Source organism: Nomascus leucogenys, chromosome 18 (assembly GCF_006542625.1).
Source record: "Nomascus leucogenys isolate Asia chromosome 18, Asia_NLE_v1, whole genome shotgun sequence".
NCBI classification, from domain to species: domain Eukaryota; kingdom Metazoa; phylum Chordata; class Mammalia; order Primates; family Hylobatidae; genus Nomascus; species Nomascus leucogenys.
Genome location: NC_044398.1, coordinates 71031178 through 71057675, shown reverse-complemented (window position 1 = coordinate 71057675; position 26498 = coordinate 71031178). Strand labels below are relative to the sequence as shown.

Here is a 26498-nt window from a genome sequence, read left to right as displayed (position 1 = left end):
TTCTGTCAACGTTGAACATTTTCCTTAAATTTAAAAGAGCCCTTTTTATAGCATAATATTTTAAGTAATTCTCCTAGTCTTTGTTCTTTTAAATTCAGATTTAAGAGATTAGTAACCTTATTATTTTAATCCTACAGGTGAACTATGGAAAAGTTTGTAATAACAGTAAAAAAGGATTGAAATTCACTGTCTCCTGTGGCTGCAGTTCAGAATTTGTTTTTGTACCATATGGTAGCACCATTGCTGTTTATACAGTTTACTCAGGAGAACAGATAACTATGCTTAAGGGACATTATAAAACTGTTGACTGCTGTGTATTTCAGTCAAATTTCCAGGTAAGAATGATACAGGAATTTAAAATGTTCAGCTAGCTAGCTTGCCAGACCAATTATATGTAAAAGAATAAATTATGATTTCATTCTGAGGAGTTATACTTTTAATCCACATTTGTAGTAGGATTTATTTAATAGAGAATAGCACAGCCTAGATTGTTAGATAGCATACAATGTATGAATGAATCAATATAATACTGTGCAACTTGATTGGTATAAATTCTGTTTCTTTTGCATATGATCTTCATTTATTTAACAATTGAAAATCTGTGGTGAATTAAAATAATTTCCTGAAACAATCTTTTGGGTAAGAAATGAAATATAGACATTTAATCATAAAATATAATTTGTATATGTTGGTTTATGTATGTGTGGATGATCTATTCTTCCTTATTTTCTATCAACGGCTAGTAAAGGGAGGTTTTGAAGTACAACCTATATAATTTCTTAAATACTCTGGCTTTTGTTTGTTTGTTGTACATCCAGACCTTTTCACATTACCAACGGAGCAGATCGTTTTTCATTTTTTCAGAGAACATTTGCACAAATTACCTCATGCACTCCTTTAAATGAGTATAACATTGCAAGATAGTTGGTATTTTCCCTGTTTTGTAGGTAAGGAAAATGAAACTCATGTCAGTTAAATACTGATAGAATGAACATTACGGATTATTAGAGCTCAAGGAGACTATCACTTTGAATCTCCTATTCATTCATTCATTAATACTGATTGCCTAATTTATGCCTGACACTGTGCTGTAAGATATATAGACCTGATTTTTCAGCCAGTACATACCATTATGGCAGTATTCATTATTAAAATATTTAAATATTTATGTATCCTACTGGCTGGTAAACAGCTGCTGCACCAAGCCCCCCAAGCGACCTCCAGCCTCAGCCCCTTCCCTGGGACCTCTTAGACGTCACCTTAACCTAGCAACTAAAAGGGGACCTACAAGACCGTACTCCAACCCTGTAGCCAGTATCTCTTTTTATTAGTCAATAAGAAGGTATATACCATTTGTTAAACATTTTTAGTGTTCTGGTAGAAGAAAACTAAAGCACCAGAGAGGTGATATGACTTGCCCCTAACCTGCAAATAGTTATTGATAAAGCATATATTTGCATTCAAAGAAATTCTTAAAATATTGTCCCTCCTTTCTTGTGCAAAGTTACTTAGAGACACAGCCGAAATTTCATCCCAGGTACTCTGACCACAAATTATTTCTTTCTACCAAATTGGAGCTTCTCTAATAGGTGTGCCTAGAATGGATTAAAATCGTGCCAATGGCTGCGCACAGTGGCTTATGCCTGTAATCCCAGCACTTTGGGAGGCTGAAAGGATCTCTTGAGCCCAGGAGTTCCAGGCCAGCCTAGGTGACAGAATGAAGCCCTGTATTTAAAAAAATCAAAAAATCAGCCAGGTGTGGTGGTGTATGCCTGTAGTCCCAGCTGTGCAGGAGGCTGAAACGAGAGGATTGCTTGAGTCCAGGAGATTGAGTGAGCCATGTTCACACCACTGCACTCCAACATGGGCAACAGAATAGAAATTCATGAATCTAGGCTGGGATAAGTAAGTAAATTAATAAATTAAAAATTTGATGAGGAATGAGATATTTACATAATCTCAACGTATCCACCCTACAAAATATGAAGTACAAACTAAAAAGATTAATTTTACCCTGAAGGAGCCTGGCACACATCACCTTCATCAAATAATCTAAGTTAGCATCCCAGTTATGGGACATCACTTCTGTGATATTCCTGGCCACACTGGATCACTCAAATTTAATCATGAGGAAACATAAGACGAGCCAAATGTGAAGGACATTCTACAAAGTAACTGCTGTATATCTTCAAAATTGTCAAGGTCAGAAAAGCCAAAGAGACTGAAGAACTGTTCCAGCTTGAAAACTAAAGAGACTTGACAACTAAGTGCAGCATGTGATTTTTAACTGGTCCCTTTTGCTATAAAGGACAGTATTGGAACAAATAATGAAATGGGAATGTGGTCTTTAGATGGTGGTAATAATATGAATTTTCTGATTTTGTTGGTTACTTTGTAACTATAAGGGAAAGTACCCTTGTTCACAGAAAAATACACTGAATTATTCAACAGTAATAAGGCCTAATGTTGGCAACTTACTCTCATATGATTCAGGAGGAAAAAAAGTCTTTTGGACTGCACTTGTAACTTACATTTTGAGATTATTTTTTAAGAAAATCTAATTGTCCAAATGAACTCCATCTATCACAGACACTTCAAGGTTTAATGTAAATCCTTCTATCTAAGTGTTCTTTATTAGTCATTCTAATTTAAATGTTGCTGCTTTCAATATCTCTTTCTTGAACATCTACAGAATATCCTTTATGTCTTCACTGGGTGTGTTAGTACTTATTGTGAATTGCTCTATAAGCTTATCTGACCAAGTTATCTTGGGCATTACCTGGCCTTCTCAGGGAAATAAAATTACTCAAGGGCACTAAACATATATATCTTTGCATCAGCCACAGTTAGTGTAACCATATAGTCTAGATTTTGTAATACAGTCAACAAAATTTTGTTTTATTTAGGAAATTTGATAATGTATATCTAATAATTATTTAAATCTGCATTTTCTGTGAATTACTATATAATCTTATTTTCCCTTTCCCACATCCTTACTTAAATAAAAAACACAATTATACCATTCCTCATATTGTTTTTGAGATGTACACTAATAAAAATAAATTGTATTTTTTAAACAGCAGAGGAAAAGAGCCAGTATAACATATTTCTTCGGTTTTGTTGGGGAGGGGCATGAGCATTGTTCAGCCATAAGCAAACAGCATATCCATAGACATTGACGTAGGCTGTGCATCACCCCAAGCTTCCCCTTATGAAGTAAACTTCTCAGCAGGCATGGGATATACATCTTCAAGCTCTTCTTTTGAATTGCAGCCAGTTAGGCAGCTGTAAGTTAAATAAAACTTTTTGAGAACTTGGCCTATTTTAGTAGAAGCTCATATGGTTTCTTCACTGAAGTCTTTATTGAAGCTCAGTTATTTGGACACAGAAAGACAAACTATTTTTTTCTTTCTCTGACATTAGAAATATATGGATACTATAACTGATAAAACTGCTAGGATTTGGGGTGTGTTTGTAAAATTTTCACACCATTAATAAGCTCTGACAAATCCTAATACTATTTTTAAATACAAAACAAAGCTTTACTAACAAAGAAACAAAGAAAGGAAAAAGCATTGGCCTAGTTTCTTTAGGGAGTAGAAATAGCATTAATCTAATTATTGTGACCTAATTATTTCAAAAATGATATAATTCATTTCAGTTTGGTATCAGCTCTTGATCCACAATATCATCTTTGCCTTCTGTGTTATAGGAACTTTATAGTGGTAGCAGAGACTGCAACATTCTGGCTTGGGTTCCATCCTTATATGAACCAGTTCCTGATGATGATGAGGTAAATATTATTTTCACAAATTGTACAGTGACTTCTAAATCATAAGAAATAATGTTTTGTTACTTTATGTGAGAGAGGCTTTTAAAGCATTTCTTGCCAGTGGCATGCACCTATAGTCCTAGGTACTTGGGAGACTGAGGCAAGATGATCACTTGAGCCCAGAAATCAAGACCAGCTTGGGCAATGTAGTGAGACCCCATCTCAAAACAACAACAACAAAAAAGCATTTCTTGGTAATTTCTGTAAAAATAATTTGACTATTTTAATACATTTGGAAAATTCAGAAAAATATCAAAAGAAGAACATAAAATTCCTCAAGTCAAATTAATCAACATTAACATTTTGATTTGTTTCATAACTGTTTTTTCCTATGCATATGTGTTTTAACATAGTTCATATCATGGTTGGACATTCAACTTGCTATCTCACTTTTCTCATCAACATTGTACAATAAGCCTATTTTCATGTCATTAATAACTATGTAAACATTTCTAATGATATTCTGTCATTGATAAAACAATTTAAATATTTACCTACTTGGAGGCATTTCTGTTGATTATTATAAACATCAAGGTAAATATCTGTTCAAAAATTGTTAATATTTCTGACTTTGTCTTCAGATAGGTTCCTAAAAGTGGAATTATCTCTTAAATTATTATATATCGCTTTTGTTCTTTTCTTTTCTTTTCTTTTCTTTTTTTTTCTTTAATTTTTATTTATTTTTTGTTTTTTGAGATGGAGTCTCACTCTGTCGCCCAGGTTGGAGTGCAGTGGCATGATCTCGGCTCACTGCAACTTTTGCCTCCTGGGTTCAAGCAATTATCCTGCCTCAGCCTCCCAAGTAGCTGGGATTACAGGTGCCCGCCACCACACCTGTCTAATTTTTGTATTTTTAGTAGAGACATGGTCTCACCATGTTGGTCAGGCTGGTCTTCAACTCCTGACCTCAAGTGATCCACCTGCCTTGGCCTCCCAAAGTGCTGGGATTACAGGCATAAGCCAACACTGCCAGCCAACATTTTTAAGACTTTGTTCTCATGTCAAATTTCACCAGTTTACACTCCTACCAGCAGTCTGACAGTGCCTTTCGTAGAACATAAATCAGTATAAGCATGACAGTGTAAATAAAGACCTTAAAAACGCAGTAGGTAAACAAAGATGAAAAAGACCATTGTCCCTAACCTAAAGTAATAGCCTCTGTTTTTTTTTTTTAACTTTTACATCAAGCAGTAGGAAGATATAGGCTGTTTAAAGGTGGTTTCTCTCCCGCCAAGGTTTATTCTCCTAATAATCATCCTCATTTATCTTAATTTCTACAATAGAAAAAGTCTAAAAGCAATGTCTAAAAACAATGTATATATATATATATATATATATATATATATGTATATATATATATATATATATTTTTAATTTGGAAATATAAATAATGTAGTTAGAAATACCTTAAGGTAATCTTAACCAAGTCACAGTAAAAGCATCTTATATGGAAGTGAAGGAAAAGTTATTGATAGAGCACGTTTGACATTCAAAAAATATTTTTCATATACTGTGTTTAGTTCCTTTATGAAAAAAGAACTATGTCAAAAACCACATGAAAATATAATTTGTATAGAGGTAGTTGATAGCATCTCACAGCTATTGACAATATATATTTCATACCTGAATTTTCAACTGCTAGGGTTTACTGCAGTGTAAACCTGTGAATTATTTTCTTTTGTCTTTAATCCAAAGAAAGAGAAAAAAATACCTTTTGATAAATCTTTTAAGTAGCTAGCCAATGCCATATGCATACTTCCAGATTTTATCATGTCTAATTTGGTTTATTGTGGCTTGATTAACTTTAGCATACAGCTGCTTTTGATGTCAGAATATTCTTCTGTATAAAGCTTAATATGGTCAAATAATTAGGTTTAGCCATTTATTTTACATTTCATTATGTAATTATTGTGTCCTGCTCTTTGGGAATTGCTGTATACATTAAACCCAAGTTATAACACTGTAAGCCATATTAGGAAGTATAACATTTTATTTACCAAATGAAAACAGTAAAAATAAATGAAAAGTAAATCTACAGTGACTTATGTATAGAAAAGGATGTTAGAAGAATACTAAATTGTTTAATTTGTAAAGATAATATGTGGCCAGGTGTGGTGGCTCACATCTGTAATCCCAGCACTTTGAGAGGCTGATGTGGGAGAATCTCTTGAGTCCAGGAGTTCAAGACCAGCCTAGGCAACATAGAAAGACCCCATCTCTACAAAAAATAAACAAAATTAGCCAGCTTTGGTGGCTTACATTTATAGTTCCAGCTACTTAAGAGGGTGAGGTGGGAGGATCACTTGAGCCCAAGAGTTCAAGGCTACAGTGAGCCACAATTGTACCACTATACTCCAGCCTGAGTGACAGAGTGAGACCTTGACTCAAAGGAAAAAAAAAGATAATATGTGACTGATGATTTATTTCCTTGTTATGTCATTATAGTGATAGTTTGAACTCTTTGTGTAAACAAACTTTTGTATATGAGAAATTAAGCAAAACAAGTTAGAAAATCACAGAGATATACAAATATCAAGTTGACTTTTATATTTGTTTTAGAACTATAAAACCTTACCTTTTAAAATGTCATGTTCATGTATTTTAAGATAGCAGTCATTCTCATATTAATATAAAATGGTATGTGCTAAGGTTATTTCCATAAAATTTTAGCTTGAAACATTCCTGTGAATATAGGTAGAACGTGAATGTGATCATGATGCGGATCCCAGTAGAACAGTCTGTCCAGAAGATCCTATTCCTTACATGTATGTTTATAATTTAAGTCATGTTTAAAAGTGCTTTTATCCCAACTATAAAATAAGTATATTTATTTGATATTTATTTCCCAAGGAGGCAGTATACCACACTAGAAAACAGAAACACACACACACACATATACATACACATACTTTGTCTTTTTTTTTTTTTTTTTTTTGAGAAGGAGTCTTGCTCTGTCACCCAGGCTGGAGTGCAGTAGCACGATCTCGGCTCACTGCAAGCTCCGCCTCCTGGGTGCACGCCATTCTCCTGCCTCAGCCTCCCGAGTAGCTGGGACTACAGGTGCCCACCACCACACCCGGCTAATTTTTTGTATTTTTAGTAGAGACGGGGTTTCACCATTCACAGGATGGTCTTGATCTCCCGACCTCGTGATCCACCTGCCTTGGCCTCCCAAAGTGCTGGGATTACATTCGTGAGCTACCTCCCCCAGCCCACATGCTTAGTCTTTAGCTTCAGGAAACTGGGTTTGAATCCCAGTTCTGCCATTTATTATACTTATGATCTGGGACAAGCTTATGATATTTCCAAATATCAGAATTGTCTAATCAAAGTTATTCTTAGGTTTCCTTTCAAATGCATTCTTCAGATGAGAGTTACCTCCCCATCAACCAGGATATAATCCCTTAGGGGTGTTTCTCCTGATATCCAAAGTAGAAGATGAATTTAATTCTATCTAAAGAAAGGAAGAACACTGGATGATAGGGACAGGACTTATGGTCTTTAACTATAAATCCTTTTATTTAATTGGCAGACTGTTTTATTATATTTTGAGGAATCTGGCTTCCTTTTGACCCTACTTTCTAAAAGCTGGTCTGGTCAAGACAAGCCTATCTATAACTCCTAATTACTTTTTCCTGCCTGAGATCTATAGGGCAGGTTTATTCCAGTTTAAACCTAACCTCTCACTAAGAATCTTACTTTGTTTTGACATTCACACAATACATAACTATTTTACATACCACTTGTGTCAATGTATAATCACTTGCTGACAAACAACCTGAGACTTGCCACTACTTACCAGTCAGAAATTTGAAAGTTATCAAGAAATATCCTTGTAGATGTTAAGTTTGTTTCTATTCCTTCTCTAAACTCATAACTAGGTCCCCTCTAAACTCATGCTTCATTATTTCTATAACATTGACACTATCTATTAGTAGAACTGACAACCTGGTGAGACATAGATGATTATGTTCAAGCACAGACTGCACGTCCACTAGGAGGAGATGTTGTAGAGAAAACTGAAATAATAGTAGTAACACTTGATCAGTGGGTCTCAAATGGTAATGTGTACCACATCCATCTACAACATTTTTACTGCCGCTTTATCATACTACCAGTGTAATATTTTATTTGTGATTGTTTTGGCAATAAAATGTATTTCTAAAATACTGTAATGCATTCATATATCATTGTTTCACTGAAAAGTGAAATAATTTGTATGCAACTGATTATGATTTTCATTTATTTTTGTTACTTTGCTGACCATACAAAAATAATTTATAATGAAGTATAATCTTGCTTTTCTCTTGAGTTTTCAACTGAAATTAAAATTTTTAATAGGTTACACACTGGGCTTCCATAGTAGGAGTAGGAAGCATGGCCCTTGTGTGGCTTATCCACCTAGAGACTGTGTGTGTGTGTGTGTGTGTGTGTGTGTGTGTGTGTGTGTGTGTGTGTGTGTGTTTTCTCAGGGCTATTTTTGGTAGCTATCAAAGGCAAAGTTAAAGACTTCTAGAGACAGAGTAGGGAAGAAGAGTCAGCTAACCCCCAATGACAAGATGTCTTTTAATAAACTCTCACTGAATAACCTAATTTAATAGTTAAATTGAAAACCCAAAAAGACAGGAAATTCAGTAAATGTTTGGATGAAAGACTAAATGAACAGACGTCAGTATACAACTGTTGCAAATAAGTGTACTGTAGCTAGAAATCAGTGAGTAGTTAGGTGAGGTTTAATAATAGTTTTGTGGCCGAGAGTGGTGGCTCATGCCTGTAATCCCAGCACTTTGGGAGGCCAAAGGCTGGCAGATCACAAGGTCTGGAGTTCAAGACCAGCCTAGCCAATATGGTGAAACCCCATCTCTACTAAAAATACAAAAATCCACCAGTGGCACGCACCTGTAGTCACAGCTACTCAGGAGGCTGAGGCAGAAGACTCACTTGAACCCGGGGGGCAGAGACTGCAGTGAGCCGAGATCATGCCACTGCACTCCAGCCTGGGTGACAGAGCGAGACTCCATCTCAAATAATAATAATAGTAGTTTTGTATCTGGACATTTGGAGTATAGCCGACATTACATTTAATAATGTAATCTGTTTAACAATAAAGAATGCCTAAATTAATATATTGTTTTCCAACTCTTCTAGCTGATACTTGGGAAATTTACTGGGAACACTTAACTTTTTCTACTGTTTTCATTGTTTGAATTTTAAGATTCAAAGTTATCATATTCATCAAAAGGAAAATGAACATTCTCAGACATGCAGTAGGGGTTACCATTAAAAAATGTTTCTAAGCCGGGCACGGTGGCTCACGCGTAATCCCAGCACTCTGGGAGGCCGAGGCGGGCAGATCACAAGGTCAGGAGATCGAGATCATCCTGGCTAACGTGGTGAAACCCCGTGTCTACTAAAAATACAAAAAATTGGGTGGAGCCAAGATGGCCAAATAGGAACAGCTCCAGTCTACAGCTCCCAGCGTGAGTGACGCAGAAGACAGGTGATTTCTGCATTTCCAACTGAGGTACCGGGTTCATCTCACTGGGGAGTGTTGGACAGTGGATGCAGGACAGTGAGTGCAGCTCTCTGAGCGTGAGCCAAAGCAGGGCGAGTTATCGCCTCACCTGGGAAGCGCAAGAGGTCAGGGAATTCCCTTTCCTAGTCAAAGAAAGGGGTGACAGACGGCACCTGGAAAATCAGGTCACTCCCACCCTAATACTGCGCTTTTCCAACGGTCTTAGCAAACAGCACACCAGGAAATTATATCCCGCGCCTGGCTCAGAGGGTCCCACGCCCACGGAGGCTCGCTCATTGCTAGCGCAGCAGTCTGAGATCAAACTGCAACGAGGCAGCCAAGCTGGGGAGGGGCACCCGCCATTGCCGAGGCTTGAGTAGGTAAACAAAGTGGCCGGGAAGCTCAAACTGGGTTGAGCCCACCACAGCCCAAGGAGGCCTGCTGGCGCTGTAGACTTCACCTCTGGGGGCAGGGCATAGCCAAACAAAAGGCAGCAGAAACCTCTGCAGACTTAAATGTCCCTGTCTGACAGCTTTGAAGAGAGTAGTGGTTCTCCTAGCACGCAGCTGGAGATCTGAGAATGGACAGACTGCCTCCTCAAGTGGGTCCCTGACCCCCAAGTAGCCTAACTGGTAGGCACCCCCGAGTAGAGGCAGACTGACACCTGACACGGTGGGGTACTCCTCTGAGACAAAACTCCCAGAGGAACGATCAGGCAGCAACATTTGCTGTTCACCAATATCCGCTGTTCTGCAGACTCCGCTGCTGATACCCAGGCAAACATGGTCTGGAGTGGACCTCCAGCAGACTCCAACAGACCTGCAGCTGAGGGTCCTGACTGTTAGAAGGAAAACTAATAAGCAGAAAGGACATCCACACAAAAAACCCCATCTGTACGTCACCATCATCAAAGACCAAAGGTAGATAAAACCACAAAGATGGGGAAAAAACAGAGCAGAAAAACTGGAAACTCTAAAAATCAGAGCACCTCTCCTCCTCCAAAGGAACACAGCTCCTGACCAGAAACAGAACAAAGCTGGACGGAGAATGACTTTGACAAGTTGAGAGAAGAAGACTTCAGACGATCAAACTACTCTGAGCTAAAGGAGGAAGTTCGAACCCATGGCAAAGAAGTTAAAAACCTTGAAAAAAAATTACATGAATGGCTAACTAGAATACCAATGCAGAGAAGTCCTTAAAGGACCTGACGGAGCTGAAAACCATGGCACGAGAACTACATGACGAATGCACAAGCCTCAGTAGCCGATTTGATCAACTGGAAGAAAGGGTATCAGTGATGGAAGATCAAATGAATGAAATGAAGTGAGAAGAGAAGTTTAGAGAAAAAAGAATAAAACGAACGAAGCCTCCAAGAAATATGGGACTATGTGAAAAGACCAAATCTACGTCTGATTGGTGTACCTGAAAGTGACGGGGAGAATGGAACCAAGTTGGAAAACACTCTGCAGGATATTATCCAGGAGAACTTCCCCAATCTAGCAAGTCAGGCCAACATTCAAATTCAGGAAATACAGAGAATGCCACAAAGATACTCCTCGAGAAGAGCAACTCCAAGACACATAATTGTCAGATTCACCAAAGTTGAAATGAAGGAAAAAATGTTAAGGGCAGCCAGAGAGAAAGGTCAGGTTACCCGCAAAGGGAAGCCCATCAGACTAAAAGCAGATCTCTCAGAAGAAACTCCACAAGCCAGAAGAGAGTGGGGGCCAATATTCAACATTCTTAAAGAGAAGAACTTTCAACCCAGAATTTCATATCCAGCCAAACTAAACTTCATAAGTGAAGGAGAAATAAAATACTTAACAGACAAGCAAATGCTCAGAGATTTTGTCACCACCAGGCCTGCCCTAAAAGAGCTCCTGAAGGAAGCACTAAACATGGAAAGGAACAACCGGTACCAGCCACTGCAAAAACATGCCAAATTGCAAAGACCGTTGAGGCTAGGAAGAAACTGCATCAACTAACGAACAAAATAACCAGCTAACATCATAATGACAGGATCAAATTCACACATAACAATATTAACCTTAAATGTAAATGGGCTAAATGCTCCAATTAAAAGACACAGACTGGCAAATTGAATAAAGAGTCAAGACCCATCAGTGTGCTGTACTCAGGAAACCCATCTCACTTGCAGAGACACACATAGGCTCAAAATAAAGGGATGGAGGAAGATCTACCAAGCAAATGAAAAACAAAAAAAGGTAGGGGTTGCAATCCTAGTCTCTGATAAAACAGACTTTAAACCAGCAAAGATCAAAAGAGGCAAAGAAGGCCATTACATAATGGTGAAGGGATCAATTCAACAAGAAGAGCTAACTATCCCAAATATATATGCACCTAATACAGGAGCACCCAGATTCATGAAGCAAGTCCTTAGAGACCTATAAAGAGACTTAGACTCCCACACAATAATAATGGGAGACTTTAACACCCCACTGTCAACATTAGACACATCGAGACAGAAAGTTAACAAGGCTATCCAGGAATTGAACTCGGCTCTGCACCAAGTGGACCTAATAGACATCTACAGAACTCTCCACCCCAAATCAAGAGAATATACATTCTTTTCAGGACCACACGACACCTATTCCAAAATTGACCACATAGTTGGAAGTAAAGCACTCCTCAGCAAATGTAAAAGAACAGAAATTATAACAAACTGTCCTTCAGACCACAGTGCAATCAAACTAGAACTCAGGATTAAGAAACTCACTCAAAACCACCCAACTACATGAAAACTGAACAACCTGCTGCTGAATGACTACTGGGTACATAATGAAATGAAGGCAGAAATAAAGATGTTCTTTGAAACCAACGAGAACAAAGACACAACATACCAGAATCTCTGGGACACATTCAAAGCAGTGTGTAGAGGGAAATTTATAGCACTAAATGCCCACAAGAGAAAGCACGAAAGATCTAAAATTGACACCCTAACATCACAATTAAAAGAACTAGAGAAGCAAGAGCAATCACATTCAAAAGGTAGCAGAAGGCAAGAAATAAGATCAGAGCAGAACTGAAGGAAATAGAGACACAAAAAACCCTTCAAAAAATCAATGAATCCAGGAGCTGGTTCTTTGAAAAGATCAACAAAATTGATAGACTGCTAGCAAGACTAATAAAGAAGTAAAGAGAGAAGAATCAAATAGACGCAATAAAAAATGATAAAGGGGATATCACCACCGATCCCACAGAAATACAAACTACCATCAGAGAATACTATAAACACCTCTACGCAAATAAACTAGAAAATCTAGAAGAAATGGATAAATTCCTTGACACATACACCCTGCCAAGACTAAACCAGGGAGAAGTTGAATCTCTGAATAGACCAATAACAGGCTCTGAAGTTGAGGCAGTAATTAACAGCTTACCAACCAAAAAAAGTCCAGGACCAGATGGATTCACAGCCAAATTCTACCAGAGGTACAAGGAGGAGCTGGTACCATTCCTTCTGAAACTATTCCAATCAATAGAAAAAGAGGGAATCCTCCCTAACTCATTTTATGAGGCCAGCATCATCCTGATACCAAAGCCTGGCAGAGACACAACCAAAAATGAGAATTTTAGACCAATATCCCTGATGCACATCAATGCAAAAATCCTCAATAAAATACCGGCAAACCGAATCCAGCAGCACATCAAAAAGCTTATCCACCATGATCAAGTGGGCTACATCCCTGGGATGCAAGGCTGGTTCAACATACGTGAATCAATAAACGTAATCCAGCATATAAACAGAACCAAAGACAACCACATGATTATCTCAATAGATGCAGAAAAGGCCTTTGACAAAATTCAACAACCTTCATGCTAAAAACTCTCAATAAATTAGGTATTGATGGGATGTATCTCAAAATAATAAGAGCTATCTATGACAAACCCACAGCCAATATCATACTGAATGGGCAAAAACTGGAAGCATTCCCTTTGAAAACTGGCACAAGACAGGGATGCCTTTTCTCACCACTCCTATTCAACATAGTGTTGGAAGTTCTGGCCAGGGCAATCAGGCAGGAGAAGGAAATAAAGGGAATTCAATTAGGAAAAGAGGAAGTCAAATTGTCCCTGTTTGCAGATGGCATGATTGTATATCTCGAAAACCCCATTGTCTCAGCCCAAAATCTCCTTAAGCTGATAGGCAACTTCAGCAAAGTCTCAGGATACAAAATCAATGTGCAAAAATCACAAGCATTCTTATACACCAATAACAGACAGAGAGCCAAATCATGAGTGAACTCTCATTCACAATTGCTTCAAAGAGAATAAAACACCTAGGAATCCAACTTACAAGGGATGTGAAGGATCTCTTCAAGGAGAACTGCAAAACACTGCTCAATGAAATAAAAGAGGATACAGACAAATGGAAGAACATTCCATGCTCATGGATAGGAAGAATCAATATTGTGAAAATGGCCATACTGCCCAAGGTAATTTATAGATTCAGTGCCATCCCCATCAAGCTACCAATGACTTTCTTCACAGAATTGGAAAAAACTACTTTAAAGTCCATGTGGAACCAAAAAAGAGCCCACATTGCCAAGTCAATCCTAAGCCAAAAGAACAAAGCTGGAGGCATTATGCTACCTGACTTCAAACTATACTACAAGGCTACAGTAACCAAAACAGCATGATACTGGTACCAAAACAGTGATATAGACCAATGGAACAGAACAGAGCCCTCAGAAATAATGCTGCATATCTACAACCATCTAATCTTTGACAAATCTGACAAAAACAAGCAATGGGGAAAGGACGCTCTATTTAAAAGATGGTGCTGGGAAAACTGGCTAGCCATATGTAGAAAGCTGAAACTGGATCCCTTCCTTACACCTTATACAAAAATTAATTCAAGATGCATTAAAGACTTAAATGTTAGACCTAAAACCATAAAAACCCCAGAAGAAAACCTAGGCAATACCATTCAGGACATAGGCATGGGCAAGGACTTCATGTCTAAAACACCAAAAGCAATGGCAACAAAAGCCAAAATTGACAAATGGGATCTAATTAAACTAAAGAGCTTCTGCACAGCAAAAGAAACTGCCATCAGAGTGAACAGGCAACCTACAGAATGGGAGAAAATTTTTGCAATCTACTCATCTGACAAAGGGCTAATACCCAGAATCTACAAAGAACTCAAACAAATTTACAAGAAAAAAACAACCCCATCAACAAGTGGGCAAAGGATATGAACAGACACTTCTCAAAAGAAGACATTTATGCAGCCAAAAAACACATGAAAAAATGCTCATCGTCACTGGCCATCAGAGAAATGCAAATCAAAACAACAATGAGATACCATCTCACACCAGTTAGAATGGCCATCATTCAAAAGTCAGGAAACAACAGGTGCTGGAGAGGATGTGGAGAAATAGGAACACTTTTACACTGTTGGTGGGACTATAAACTAGTTCAACCATTGTGGAAGTCAGTGTGGCAATTCCTCAGGGATCTAGAACTAGAAATGCCATTTGACCCAGCCATCCCATTACTGGGTATATACCCAGAGGATTATAAAACATGCTGCTGTAAAGACACATGCACACGCATGTTTGAGGCACTATTCACAATAGCAAAGACTTGGAACCAACCCAAATGTCCAACAATGATAGACTGGATTAAGCAAATGTGGCACATATACACCATGGAATACTATGCAGCCATAAAAAAGATGAGTTCGTGTCCTTTGTAGAGACATGGATGAAGATGGAAACCATCATTCTCAGTAAACTATCACAAGGACAAAAAACAAACACCACATGTTCTCACTCATAGGTGGGAATTGAACAATGAGAACACATGGGCACAGGAAGGGGAACATCACACACTGGGGCCTGTTGTGGGGTGGGGGGAGCGGGGAGGGATAGCATTAGGATATATACCTAATGTTAAATGACGAGTTAATGGGTGCAGCACACTAACATGGCACATGTATACATATGTAACAAACCTGCACGTTGTGCACATGTACCCTAAAACTTGAAGTATAATAAAAAGAAAAGAAAAAAAATAAGGAAATAAAAATACAAAAAATTAGCCGGGCGTGGTGGCGGGCGTCTGTAGTCCCAGCTTCTTGGGAGGCTGAGGCAGGAGAATGGCATGAACCCAGGAGGCGGAGCTTGCAGTGAGCGGAGATCGCGCCACTGCACTCCAGCCTGTGTGACAGAGCGAGATTCTGTCTCAAAAAGAAAAAATATGTATATTTCTCTAAGTTATAAAAGGCAATAAATCTAAAATAATTTAAGAGTAGTCTTGATGCTAATACAGCATTGGAATTGGAATCTGAATAAAATTGTAGCAGTTGTAAAAGTTGCACCAAAAGAAGCAAACCTGGCCCATAATACCCAGTTACTTTAACAATGAGACCATCTTAAAGCCCTTTTAGTTATTTGCAAGAGTATCAGAAGTAGCTATTCAGTTTTCCCCAAAATGAACTGATTTGAAATACCACAGATGATTAAAATTTCTGCAGTTGCTAATCACCTTGTTGTTTTAAATAAACATCATCTAGATGCATGTTATCCTTCAGACAAATCCCTGAGGGAAACCTATGTGCTGACTATAAACATGTTACCATTTCTGACGTATTTTGCATGTTTTACTGAACTGCCCTACCTACCTATAAAAATAAGTAATTAAATGTCATTACTTACAAATAAGTACATAAATATCACTACTTAATAACCCACATTATTTTTGGACTAAAAATGGTATTATTCAGCTTGAATACCTTATTCTCCATATTTGGGTATTTGTTTATTTATAAAAGTTATTTTCATCCAAACAATAAAGAGTTGCCAACATTGATATTTTGGGCTGTCAGGTCAGACTGTACACCTGGAGTCCAATCTTAGCCCATGGATATCAGAGTGCCACTTTCTTCAGGTAATTCCAAAGAGTTGTTGAGAAATACCTTGAGCAATGGCAGCATCATAGTATCTGTATGTATGTATGTATTTGTGAGGTGATTAAAGGAAACAGGGTGTTTGGATAAAGTCTGGTATTGTCTGTTTCAAATGAAGTTACATTATCTTATATTGTATATGGGTTGTTTCTTATTTTTGTTCTGAAATTAACAGTTATACATTTTCTTCCAAAATAATGTAATTGCTACTTACCTGATATATTTCATAACTTTATTATGAGCCTAAAATTATGAAGTAGAAAAAACAGAATCTTCCTTTTTCTTTTTCTTTTTTTAGACTACAACAAAATCACAATTAAATCCGGCCTTTGAAGATGCCTGGAGCAGCAGTGATGAAGAAGGATGAATATCACCCTTAGTACCTTTGTGTCTCTGCTGAAACTTTTTAAATGAGACAGTATGTTTTTTTCAACTGTACGGTCTGTTCCTGACAGCCAAATTAGCCCTAAATGTGGGTAATTTTTTTCCTCATGTTTTAAAATGAGGTTAATATTTGCATAAAATCCTAAAACAGACTTCTGTATAGTCTATTTAGTCAAAATGTGTTCGTTGATCCCAGATGCTGTGGCCTGGGACAGCCCTCATTGCTACAGTACAAGTACACAAGTCATTGTACCTCAATTGTGACCTTCAGCAGATTTTATGAACTATAAGATGCAGTCTCAGAGGATCAGCAAGTGGAGGCCATCAGTATTGACTTTCTTTTACATGCTGTACTATCGGCCTGCTCGTTTCCACTTCAAGAATGATTTTGCCAAGAATGATTATATCAAAAATAGTAGTTGAAATGGTAACATCAAAATTATTTGATTCTTTCTTCTTCACGTATTCACATTTTTCAATGGTTTCATTTAATTAACCATGCTTTATGTTAAACATTTTGAGGCTCAATGTCTCCTACTCTCCAAAATGTGCATCACAGGAGGCTTTTAACTTTGTGAAAATCCCATGTTTGCTTTATTTTATTTTAATGTCAGAAGGCAGTTTGCACTAATGCTTGAACTCTTTTTCTATGAAACTCATTAAGGTATGACCAAATGCTGCCTCATTAATTCAAGCAGAAAATATCCTGGCAGGGAATCTGGCTTAAACATGAAATGCTGTAATAAAATTTCTGTTATTGTCTCCTTCTGTGTCAACCCACAAGTGATTATCGTGAAGGTAATCTTAATATTCCCTTCCTGATCCTTACCAGCAGTAGACTAGTAAATGAGGCTTTTATGAGCTTGAATACCAAAAGTATACAGTTGTTGAGGGTTTTTTGTTTTTTTGTTTTTTTTCTGAGATGGAGTTTCACTCTGTCACTCAGGCTGGAGTGCAGTGTTGTGATCTCAGCTCACTGCAACCTTCACCTCCAGGTTCAAGCAATTCTCCTGCCTCAGCCTCCGGAGTAGCTGGGATTACAGGCTCCCGCCACTGCACCCGGCTAAATTTTTTGTATTTTTAGTAGAGATGGGTTTCACCATGTTGGCCAGGCTGGTCGCGAACTACTGACCTCAAATGATCCGCCCGCCTCGGCCTCTCAAAAGTGCTGGAATTACAAGCGTGAGCCACTGCACCCAGCCAGTTGTTGAGTTTTTAAGTGTATAAGGGTTAGACCTCCTATCAGACCTTTCCAGCTAAATGTTTTCCAAACACTTGCTTTTACAATTGATTTTTTTTTTCCAATTGACAGATAAAATTGTATGTATTTACCATGTACAACATACTGTTTTGAAGCATATATACATTATAGAATGACTAAATCTAGCTAACTGACATATGCCTCACATGGTTACCATTTTGTGATAAGAACACTTTACATCCATTCTCTTATCATTTTTCAAAATTAATAGTAATCTTGTAATTGTTAACTATAGTTACTATGTTGTGCAATAGGTGTCTTGCACTAATTCTTTTTTAACTGAAATTTTGTATCCTTTGACCAATGTCTCTCCAATCACCCTAGCTCCTGGTAACCACCATTCTACTCTCTACCTCTATGAGATCAGCTGTTTGTGTATATATACTACATTTTCTTTATCCATTCAACCATTGATAGATGCTTAGGTTGATGCCATATCCTGGCTATTGTGAATAATGCTGCAATGAGCCTGGTAGTGCAGATATCTCTTTGACATACTGATTTCATATCCTTTGGATATAAGCCCAGTAGTAGGATTGCTGGATCATATGTAGTTGTATTTTTAACTTTTGCAGAAACTCTATACTGTCTTCCATAGTGGCTGTACTAATTTACATTCCTACCAAGAATATGCAAGAATTCCTTTTTCTTCACAATAATGCAAGAATTCCTTTTTCTTCACATCCTTGCCAACACTTGTTATCTTTTGTGTTATTGATAGTAGCCATTCTAACAGGTGTTAGGTGATATCTCGTTGTTTTAATTTGCATTTCCCTGGTGACTGCTGATGTTGATAATTTTTTCATATATCTGCTGGCTATTTGCATGTCTTCTTTTGAGAACTGTCTTTTCAGGTTCTTTGCCCATTTTTAAATGGGTTGTTTTCCTGCTATTGAGTTCCTTATGTATTTTGGATATTAACCCCCTGTCAGATCTATAGTTTATATTTTTTCTGCATTCTGTAGGTTGTCTCTTCACGCTGTTAATTGTTTCCTTTGCTGTGCAGAAGCTTTTTAGTTTCATGTAATTTCATTTCTGTACTTGTGCTTTTGTTACTGTGCTTTTGAGATCGTATCCAAAAAAATCATTGACCAGACCAATGTCATAGAGCATTTTCTCCATGTTTTCTTCTGATAGTTTCAAATCATTGATTTATTAAGCCCAGGCAATTCTACTTTCAATCTTGTCCCCTTGGTGAGGGTGCATTTGACCTTTGAAAAAGCTAGTTTGAAAAAGCTATTGGCCGGGCACGGTGGTTGTAATCCTAACACTTTGTAAGCTGAGACAGGCAGATCACTTGAGCTCAGGAGCTCAAGACCAGCCTGGGCAACATGGCAAAACCTCGTCTCTAAATAAAAAATATAAACATTAACCAAGTGTGTTGTGCACACCTGTAGTCCCAGATACTTGGGAGACTCAGGCTGGAGAATCACTTGAACCTATAAAGTCAAGGCTGTATTGAGCCAAGATCGTGTCACTACACTCCAGCCTGGGTGACATGGCAAGACCTTGTCTCCCAAAAGAAAAAGAAAAGAAAAGCTATTAAAATTGGAAATTTCTTTTTAAGAAAAAGGAAGTCTTCTTCCAAACTGCAAATAACTGTTTTACTTACTTCTAGTTATATAGATATATAGGCTCATTATAAATAATTCAAACAACATAAAAATCTAAAAAAGAAGGTAGTGGTCACCTGGAATTATAATACCATAAGGTAACCACCACTAACATTTTCATGGTCATTCTTCATGAATCTCTTATGATACATATAATTTTACATAATGGGATGTTGAACATGCTGTTGTTATAAACACCCCTCTCTTTCCACATTAGTACCACATTCCCCATTCGTTACCCCTCCTGCCACAAACCAAGTTATTAACCTAGACTGTGTTCATTCATGTGGCAGTCCTATATAGATCTATGTAGACATATAGGGGATGTATTTTTATTTTGCAGAACTGGGATATACACAGTTTTTTTATTATATTTTGCAGTTACAGCTTATATAAATCCCTGTCTGTCATTTGTTATAACAAAGTTACTCTTTTTGTTAACTGCATCATACTCCATTTTGTGAATGTCCCCCAGTTGTTTTCAGCTAGTCACCTGTCTAGAGCTACATGTTTATTAGTGAAAACTGGGAACTGACCTATATTTTTCTTAATTGGTATATTTCGGTGTACAATTTGCACAATTTAGTTATTGAATATCATCTTTTTTTTTTTTCCTCTGAAATGATAGTTTAGCTGGGTATACGATTTTTGGGTTGTAGTCCTTTTATTGGTCTATAGATACTGTGCCCACGTTTTTCTAGCTTCTGGTATTGCAGTTGAGAATTCCAAAGCCACTTTGGTTTTTTTTCCCTTTGTAGGGAATTCATTTGTTATAGCTGGAAGCTTGTAAACTGAGGTTTAAAAGAAAAAAGTAAAAACTTATAGTTTCTTAATCTTGTCAAGATATCTGATGTCTTTTTTTGTTCTCTTCCGTCACTTCTTAGACTTCTTGGGAGCTCTTTCAATGAAGGTCCAAACCTTTTCTCAGCTCAGGTATATTTTCTTCTAATATTTGTCTAATTGTTGCTTCTCCTTTTTCTTTCTTCTTTTTTTGGATTATCTAAAAATTGCATGTAATTGACCTCTCTATGTTTCTTCCTTTTTTTTTTTTTTCTTTGAGACAGAGTCTCATTCTGTCACCCAGACTGGAGCACAGTGGCACGATCTCAGCTCACTGCAACCTCCGCTTCCCAGGTTCAAGCAATTTTCCTGCCTTAGCCTCCCAAGTAGCTGGGATTACAGGTGCCCGCCACCACACCTGGCTAATTTTTGTATTTTTCTTTTTTAGCAGAGGTGGGGTTTCACCATGTTGGCCAGGCTGGTCTTGAACTCCTGGACTCCAGTGATCCGCCAGCCTCGTCCTCCCAAAGTGCTGGGATTACAGGCGTGAGCCACTGTGCCGGGCCTGACTTTGACTTCTCTTTCATTGTCTTATCTTTTCGTTTCTCCTTGCCCTTTTTGTTTTGTTTTAATTCTTAGAACTGTAGTTGGCATGTAGTAGGTGCTTAATAAGTACTTGTTTTGTTGTTTCTGTCCTATACTTTAAGAGTTTGTATTTGATGTTCAAGGTTACTAATTCAGGCCTGACTGTGATAATTAGGGGAGACTTTTGATTATTGTTTTATTCTCCTCCCCACCCTAAACCCTTGTTTTGTTTTGTTTTGTTTGTTAAGCACTTGCAGAAATATAGCGGAGAAATATGGGAGGCTTCCACTTGAAACTTCTTAATAATTGTTTATTCAACTGGTATTTGTCAACCCTTATTCACATTGTATATCAATGAATCTATTATGAAGGCAGTGATTACGTATAACTTCTCTCCAGTGCCTTGTACCTTCTATATGTTTTCCTTCCACGCCGTCTTGGCTGTCTTTTCGTCACCTAAGGTACTTGTATCCTGCCATATTTCAAAGAATACTTAGGCCATTTGTTCACTTCAGTTTGATTCCATTTTTAACTAGTCATTATGGTACACCTATGAAATGCCTAGTTTTAAAAAATATGTAGAAATACTAAATGCACATTTTATTAACATAGCCATAAATCTATTTTTAACCAGAAGCCTAAAAAATCACATCATAGATCAGCTTGACCTCTCTTTTAAACTTGCTACCAAGCCTTTACTTTAGAATTAAGGAAACACCTTAATAGAGAAAAAAAGTTATCCCATGAACTGAAGTGTTCCTTGTGTCCAGTTTATACTAAAAAGCCCCATTTAAAATAGATTTTAAAACCTTTAAAAAATTCTCTAAAGACAAAACCTTAAACTGTACCAATTATAATAGATAAAGTAATTTCAAAATGAAGCTCTTCAATAAGAGACACATAGGTTTATAGAGCTGAGTATTGGTGAGAGACACACCATTAGCTTTATTATTTAAAATCGAAATGAGACAATGGTAGAAAAATATTGCATCAGCAAACTAATCTCAATTATTTTTCAAAGAAAAATCACTATTTCACAATGGAAAGGAAAACCTCAAATTAGATACTTAAATAAGGGCTACACAGTTTTCATTCAGAAATATTTCATTACTGTTGAGTAATATACTAATACTTTGTTATTTCTATAAAAATATAACTACTGAAGACTAGAAAAGCTAAAGACGTTTCTGTGAATTATATAATTTTTATAAACAAATACTTTGGTAAATTTCCATTCTTTTAATTTAATGTTTTCCATGTTCAGGTGCTAATTATTGAGCCTGAACTAAAAAACTTATCACTAAAGCAGTCAACTTAAAATCAGTCTAACTATGCCAGAAATGGAATGACAAGCTTAGCACAATTAGAATATTGCCTGTCAAAAAATATAGCAGGGAAAGCTAATTACAGAAAGGAAAACAATCACTTTGCTTTCTATCGTAATGAATTTCTGGACATCAGAAGGTTAAATCTAGGGCTCAGGATAGTGCTAGTTCTTCTGTTTTAATTCTGGAAAAGTATTAAATTCAGGGAAGAAAACTAACGAAGTTCAATCATAAACATTTTTTCTTCTTTGCAAAGAATATGTGTGTAGTTCTTAATGTGCTACCTAGAATCACTGTTGTAAACCTCCTTGGTGCTTAGAATTATTATAAATCATTTATTATAATACAAATTTTTCTATCTTGCTAGCTCTATCAGCAACATCCTCAGATATAGAAAGCATGCTTCTTTTGCTGCCATGTGGCTTCTTGTTTTTTGTTTTTATTAAAAGTAATCACAAAAACTGCAATTACTTTTACACCAACCTAATAGACAATTAAAATTTCAAAGGAAGGGGGGAAATTAAAGAACTATGTTGTGACCTCTCTTAGTTCTCTGTGTGTAGGACTTTTCAGGTGCCCAATGTCCTCTTGACTGACCACTCCTCACGAAGATACTGGTAAACTTTGTGCTAGTGGATTGATAACCGCTCTCCAAGTTCATGCTCTTCTGAGGCCTGGAAAGAAATGGGTGTCACTGTCCCAACCTGGTTAGTTATTCTGTCTCTAAAAACACAAGTCAATGTTAAGACTAAGTTCATTAAGCTGCTCGTGTTTTTATGCCTTGACAGTATGTTAATGGTGGTTGCATAAGTTTTACAGAACTAGTTTCGTCTTGTTGCCCAGGCTGGAGTGCAATGGCGCTATCTCAGCTTTCCACAACCTCCGCCTCCCAGGTTCAAGCGATTCTCCTGCCTCAGCCTCCCGAGTAGCTGGGATTACAGGCATGCGCCACCATGCCTGGCTTATTTTGTATTTTTAGTAGAAACAGGGTTTCTCCATGTTGGTCAGGCTGGTCTCAAACTCCTGACCTCAGGTGATCTGCCCGCCTTGACCTCCCAAAGTGCAGGGATTACAGGCATGAGCCACCGCGGCTGGCCTGTAGTCAGCTCTTTAAGGCAACAATTTATTGGCTCAGGTGACTGGCACAAGCCACTTTTCTTTTGTTCATTTCATCCATTGTGGCAAGGATTAGCAACAGTACTAAATGAGAGCTTGTCAACACCTTCTGTAAAAACACCACCAGGAGGGAGGGCTGCTTCTCTCATGTGGCTAAAACACTTAATTCCAGCTTCTCTACACCCTGCATGATGGTATCATCCACTGTTGTGTAAATCCGTGTATTTTCTAAATAAATACAGTGTTCAAAGTTATGCTACAACAAAGAACATTCCTAATAAGTCTTTGAGAACTGAGTTATTAACTTTTATTGTACTACTGTAATGGTTTCTTATATATATTATATATGCAAAATTCAGAGTACTATGGAAAAAGTTATTAGAATAACTCAGTGATGATCACTATGGACATTAAAGAATGGTAAGATTATTTTTTATATTATAATGGTTTTATAAAGAAATAAGGCCAGGTGCAGTGGCTCACACCTGTAAACCCAGCACTTTGGGCAGCAGAGGCAGGAGAATGGCCTGAACCCTGAAGGCAGAGGTTGCAGTGAGCCGAGATCGCCCCACTGCACTCCACCCTGAGTGACAGAGCAAGACTCTGTCTCAAAAAAATGAAAAGAAAAATAACAGTGGACTGGAAATCAAGAGGCCTGAGTCTGTCTTAGGTCACTACCAAGGAAACATATACATTTGGATATTTTTTTACCTTCTTTTTTCATTGGTTAAAAATGAAGGAGGGGCTGGGCATGGTGGCTCACGCCTATAATCCCAGCACTTTGGGAGGCCGAGGTGGGCGGATCACGAGGTCAGGAGATCGAGACCATCCTGGCTAACACGGTGAAACCCCATCTTTACTAAAAATACAAAAAAAATTAGGCGGGCACTTGTAGTCCCAGCTATTCAGGAGGCTGAGGCAGGAGAATGGCGTGAACCCCAGAGGCAGCGCTTGCAGTAAGCCAAGATCACGCCACTGCACTCCAGCCTGGGCAACAGAGCAAGACTCCATATCAAAAAAAAAAAAAAGAAGGGGACAGAAAACTGGAATAGAAAATTATTAAGGTTCATTCCTGCTCTAAAATCACAAGTCATCATATTTTCTAAAGCATTTTAAAATGGTATGCATAAATAATTAGAGGCTTATGTTCTAAACTAATTAAAGTTCTTTGAAGGCAGAGGTAGAGTGTCATTATAAAAGTTTCATGAATTGTCTTAATACTGAGTGAACACTCAAATTCTAATGGAATGAATTTTGCCTGAATTACACTTTTAAAGTTTCCATGTGAATTATTATGGAGCCATCATTGATTAGCTATTTGATTTTGCAAGTTTCTTCATTTGTAGAAAGGGAATAAAATACACCTTAGAAAGTTGTAAGAATAAAAGAAATAAAGTTCTGAAATAGAAGAATCACTCAGCCAATAGAGCTCTTTTTTTTTTTTTTTTTTTTTTTTTTTTTTGAGATGGAGTCTTGCTCTGTCGCCCAGGCTGGAGTGCAGTGGCGTGATCTCGGCTCACTGCGAGCTCCGCCTCCCGGGTTCACGCCGTTCTCCTGCCTCAGCCTCCCAAGTAGCTGGGACTACAGGCGCCTGCCACCACGCCCGGCTAATTTTTTGTATTTTTAGTAGAGATGGGGTTTTACCGTGTTAGCCAGGATGGTCTTGATCTCCTGACCTCGTGATCCGCCCATCTTGGCCTCCCAAAGTGCTGGAATTACAGGCATAAGCCACCGCACCCAGCCAATAGAACTCTTTTTACTTAAAAATCTCAGGATTATTGGGCTCTGAGCTCTTGTCAAAATTCACTCAAATTTCACCTTCTCCAGGACATGATCTGCTTATTTAGTCTTTCTTTCCCTTCCAAAATGTATACCCCATAAGGGCAGAGATTTTTGTTCTTACTGCTCTCCAGCACCTGGAACACTGCTTGGCAGATAGTTGATGCCAAAAAATATATATATATTTTAATTAATTGGTGAATAACAAAATTACCAAGCACTTAACTATGAACCAACAGCTCTACTTCACAATTCACAAATGATTAAGTTCTTAATTATTATTTCTGTAATTTATGATGTATGAATTTTTTTTTTTTTTTTTTTTTTGAGATGGAGTCTCGCTCTGTCGCCCAGGCTGGAGTGCAGTGGCGCAATCTCGGCTCACTGCAAGCTCCGCCTCCCGGGTTCACGCCATTCTCCTGCCTCAGCCTCTCCGAGTAGCTGGGACTACAGGCGCCCGCCACCACGCCCGGCTAATTTTTTTGTATTTTTAGTAGAGACAGGGTTTCACCGTGGTCTCGATCTCCTGACCTCGTGATCCGCCCGCCTCGGCCTCCCAAAGTGCTGGGATTACAAGCGTGAGCCACCGCGCCCGGCCGATGTATGAATTTTTAAGTGTTATTAAATACTAGTTGATAAGCTGGGTATCACATTAATCTTGTAGTTTTTCTTCTCACAGTGTGGCAGAGGGTCCTATTCTCAAAGTTGCTATTGGCCTGTACTCCCAACATAGATCCTCCCTGCATCTTTCTAGTGGGCTCTGTGGGGCTTAGTAATTTTCTCCTGTAGACAGGCTATATTGAGACTTGCCTTGTGACTCTCAACAGCTAAACAAAAGTAAAAGAACTTTAGGAAATCTTGAGTTCAGATTTTTTTATAAGATCTTCACCTCTAGTCTGTTCCCATTTGGTAATATTATGGTTGGACTGAATTTCTCCATTGCCCTTGACTCTAAAGTTCTGGACTTTCTGCTCTTGTTTTCCTCCATTATGGAAAAATGACAAATCCTTCTGAAAAGTCTGTATGTTTCAGGTCACTGCTTTGTACCCAGAAAAAAATACAGGAAAGGTAAGATGAAGGCTCACAATCTCAAATCCTCACAAAAGGCTGGAGGACATGGTAAATTAATGAAGGAGTTGGGGTAGCAAATGTAAGAATTATATTTTTTATTTGTATTGTACTGTGGTATAAGCATGTAACATAACTATATTAGAGATTAAATTTTCTGATGTAAAATTCAAATATCCAATTAAAAATAGGTATTTTGATTATATTTTTCTTGTATAAATATTTTTGCCTTGAACCACAGAAATGTAACAGTTTCTTCTGCCCTATTTGGGATCAGTATTTTATTCAAATAAATAAATAAGTTTT

At 37.7% G+C, this 26498-nt stretch overlaps 1 protein-coding gene across 5 annotated transcripts in view; it reads left to right on the top strand.

The window, feature by feature from the left end:
• Window positions 1–17427, top strand: part of ERCC8 (ERCC excision repair 8, CSA ubiquitin ligase complex subunit) — a 71109-nt gene extending 53682 nt beyond the window's left edge. For 4 of the 5 annotated variants that reach the window (XM_030797745.1, XM_030797741.1, XM_030797744.1 and 1 more), the window contains 3 exons: window positions 138–335; window positions 3713–3793; window positions 16580–17427. In XM_030797745.1, the coding sequence (XP_030653605.1) occupies window positions 138–335; window positions 3713–3793; window positions 16580–16648 (348 nt within the window). In that variant the 3' untranslated portion in view covers window positions 16649–17427. The remainder of the gene's footprint in view (window positions 1–137; window positions 336–3712; window positions 3794–16579) is intronic. The other variant, XM_030797743.1, reaches the window with a different exon arrangement.
• Window positions 17428–26498: the final 9071 nt, after the last annotated feature.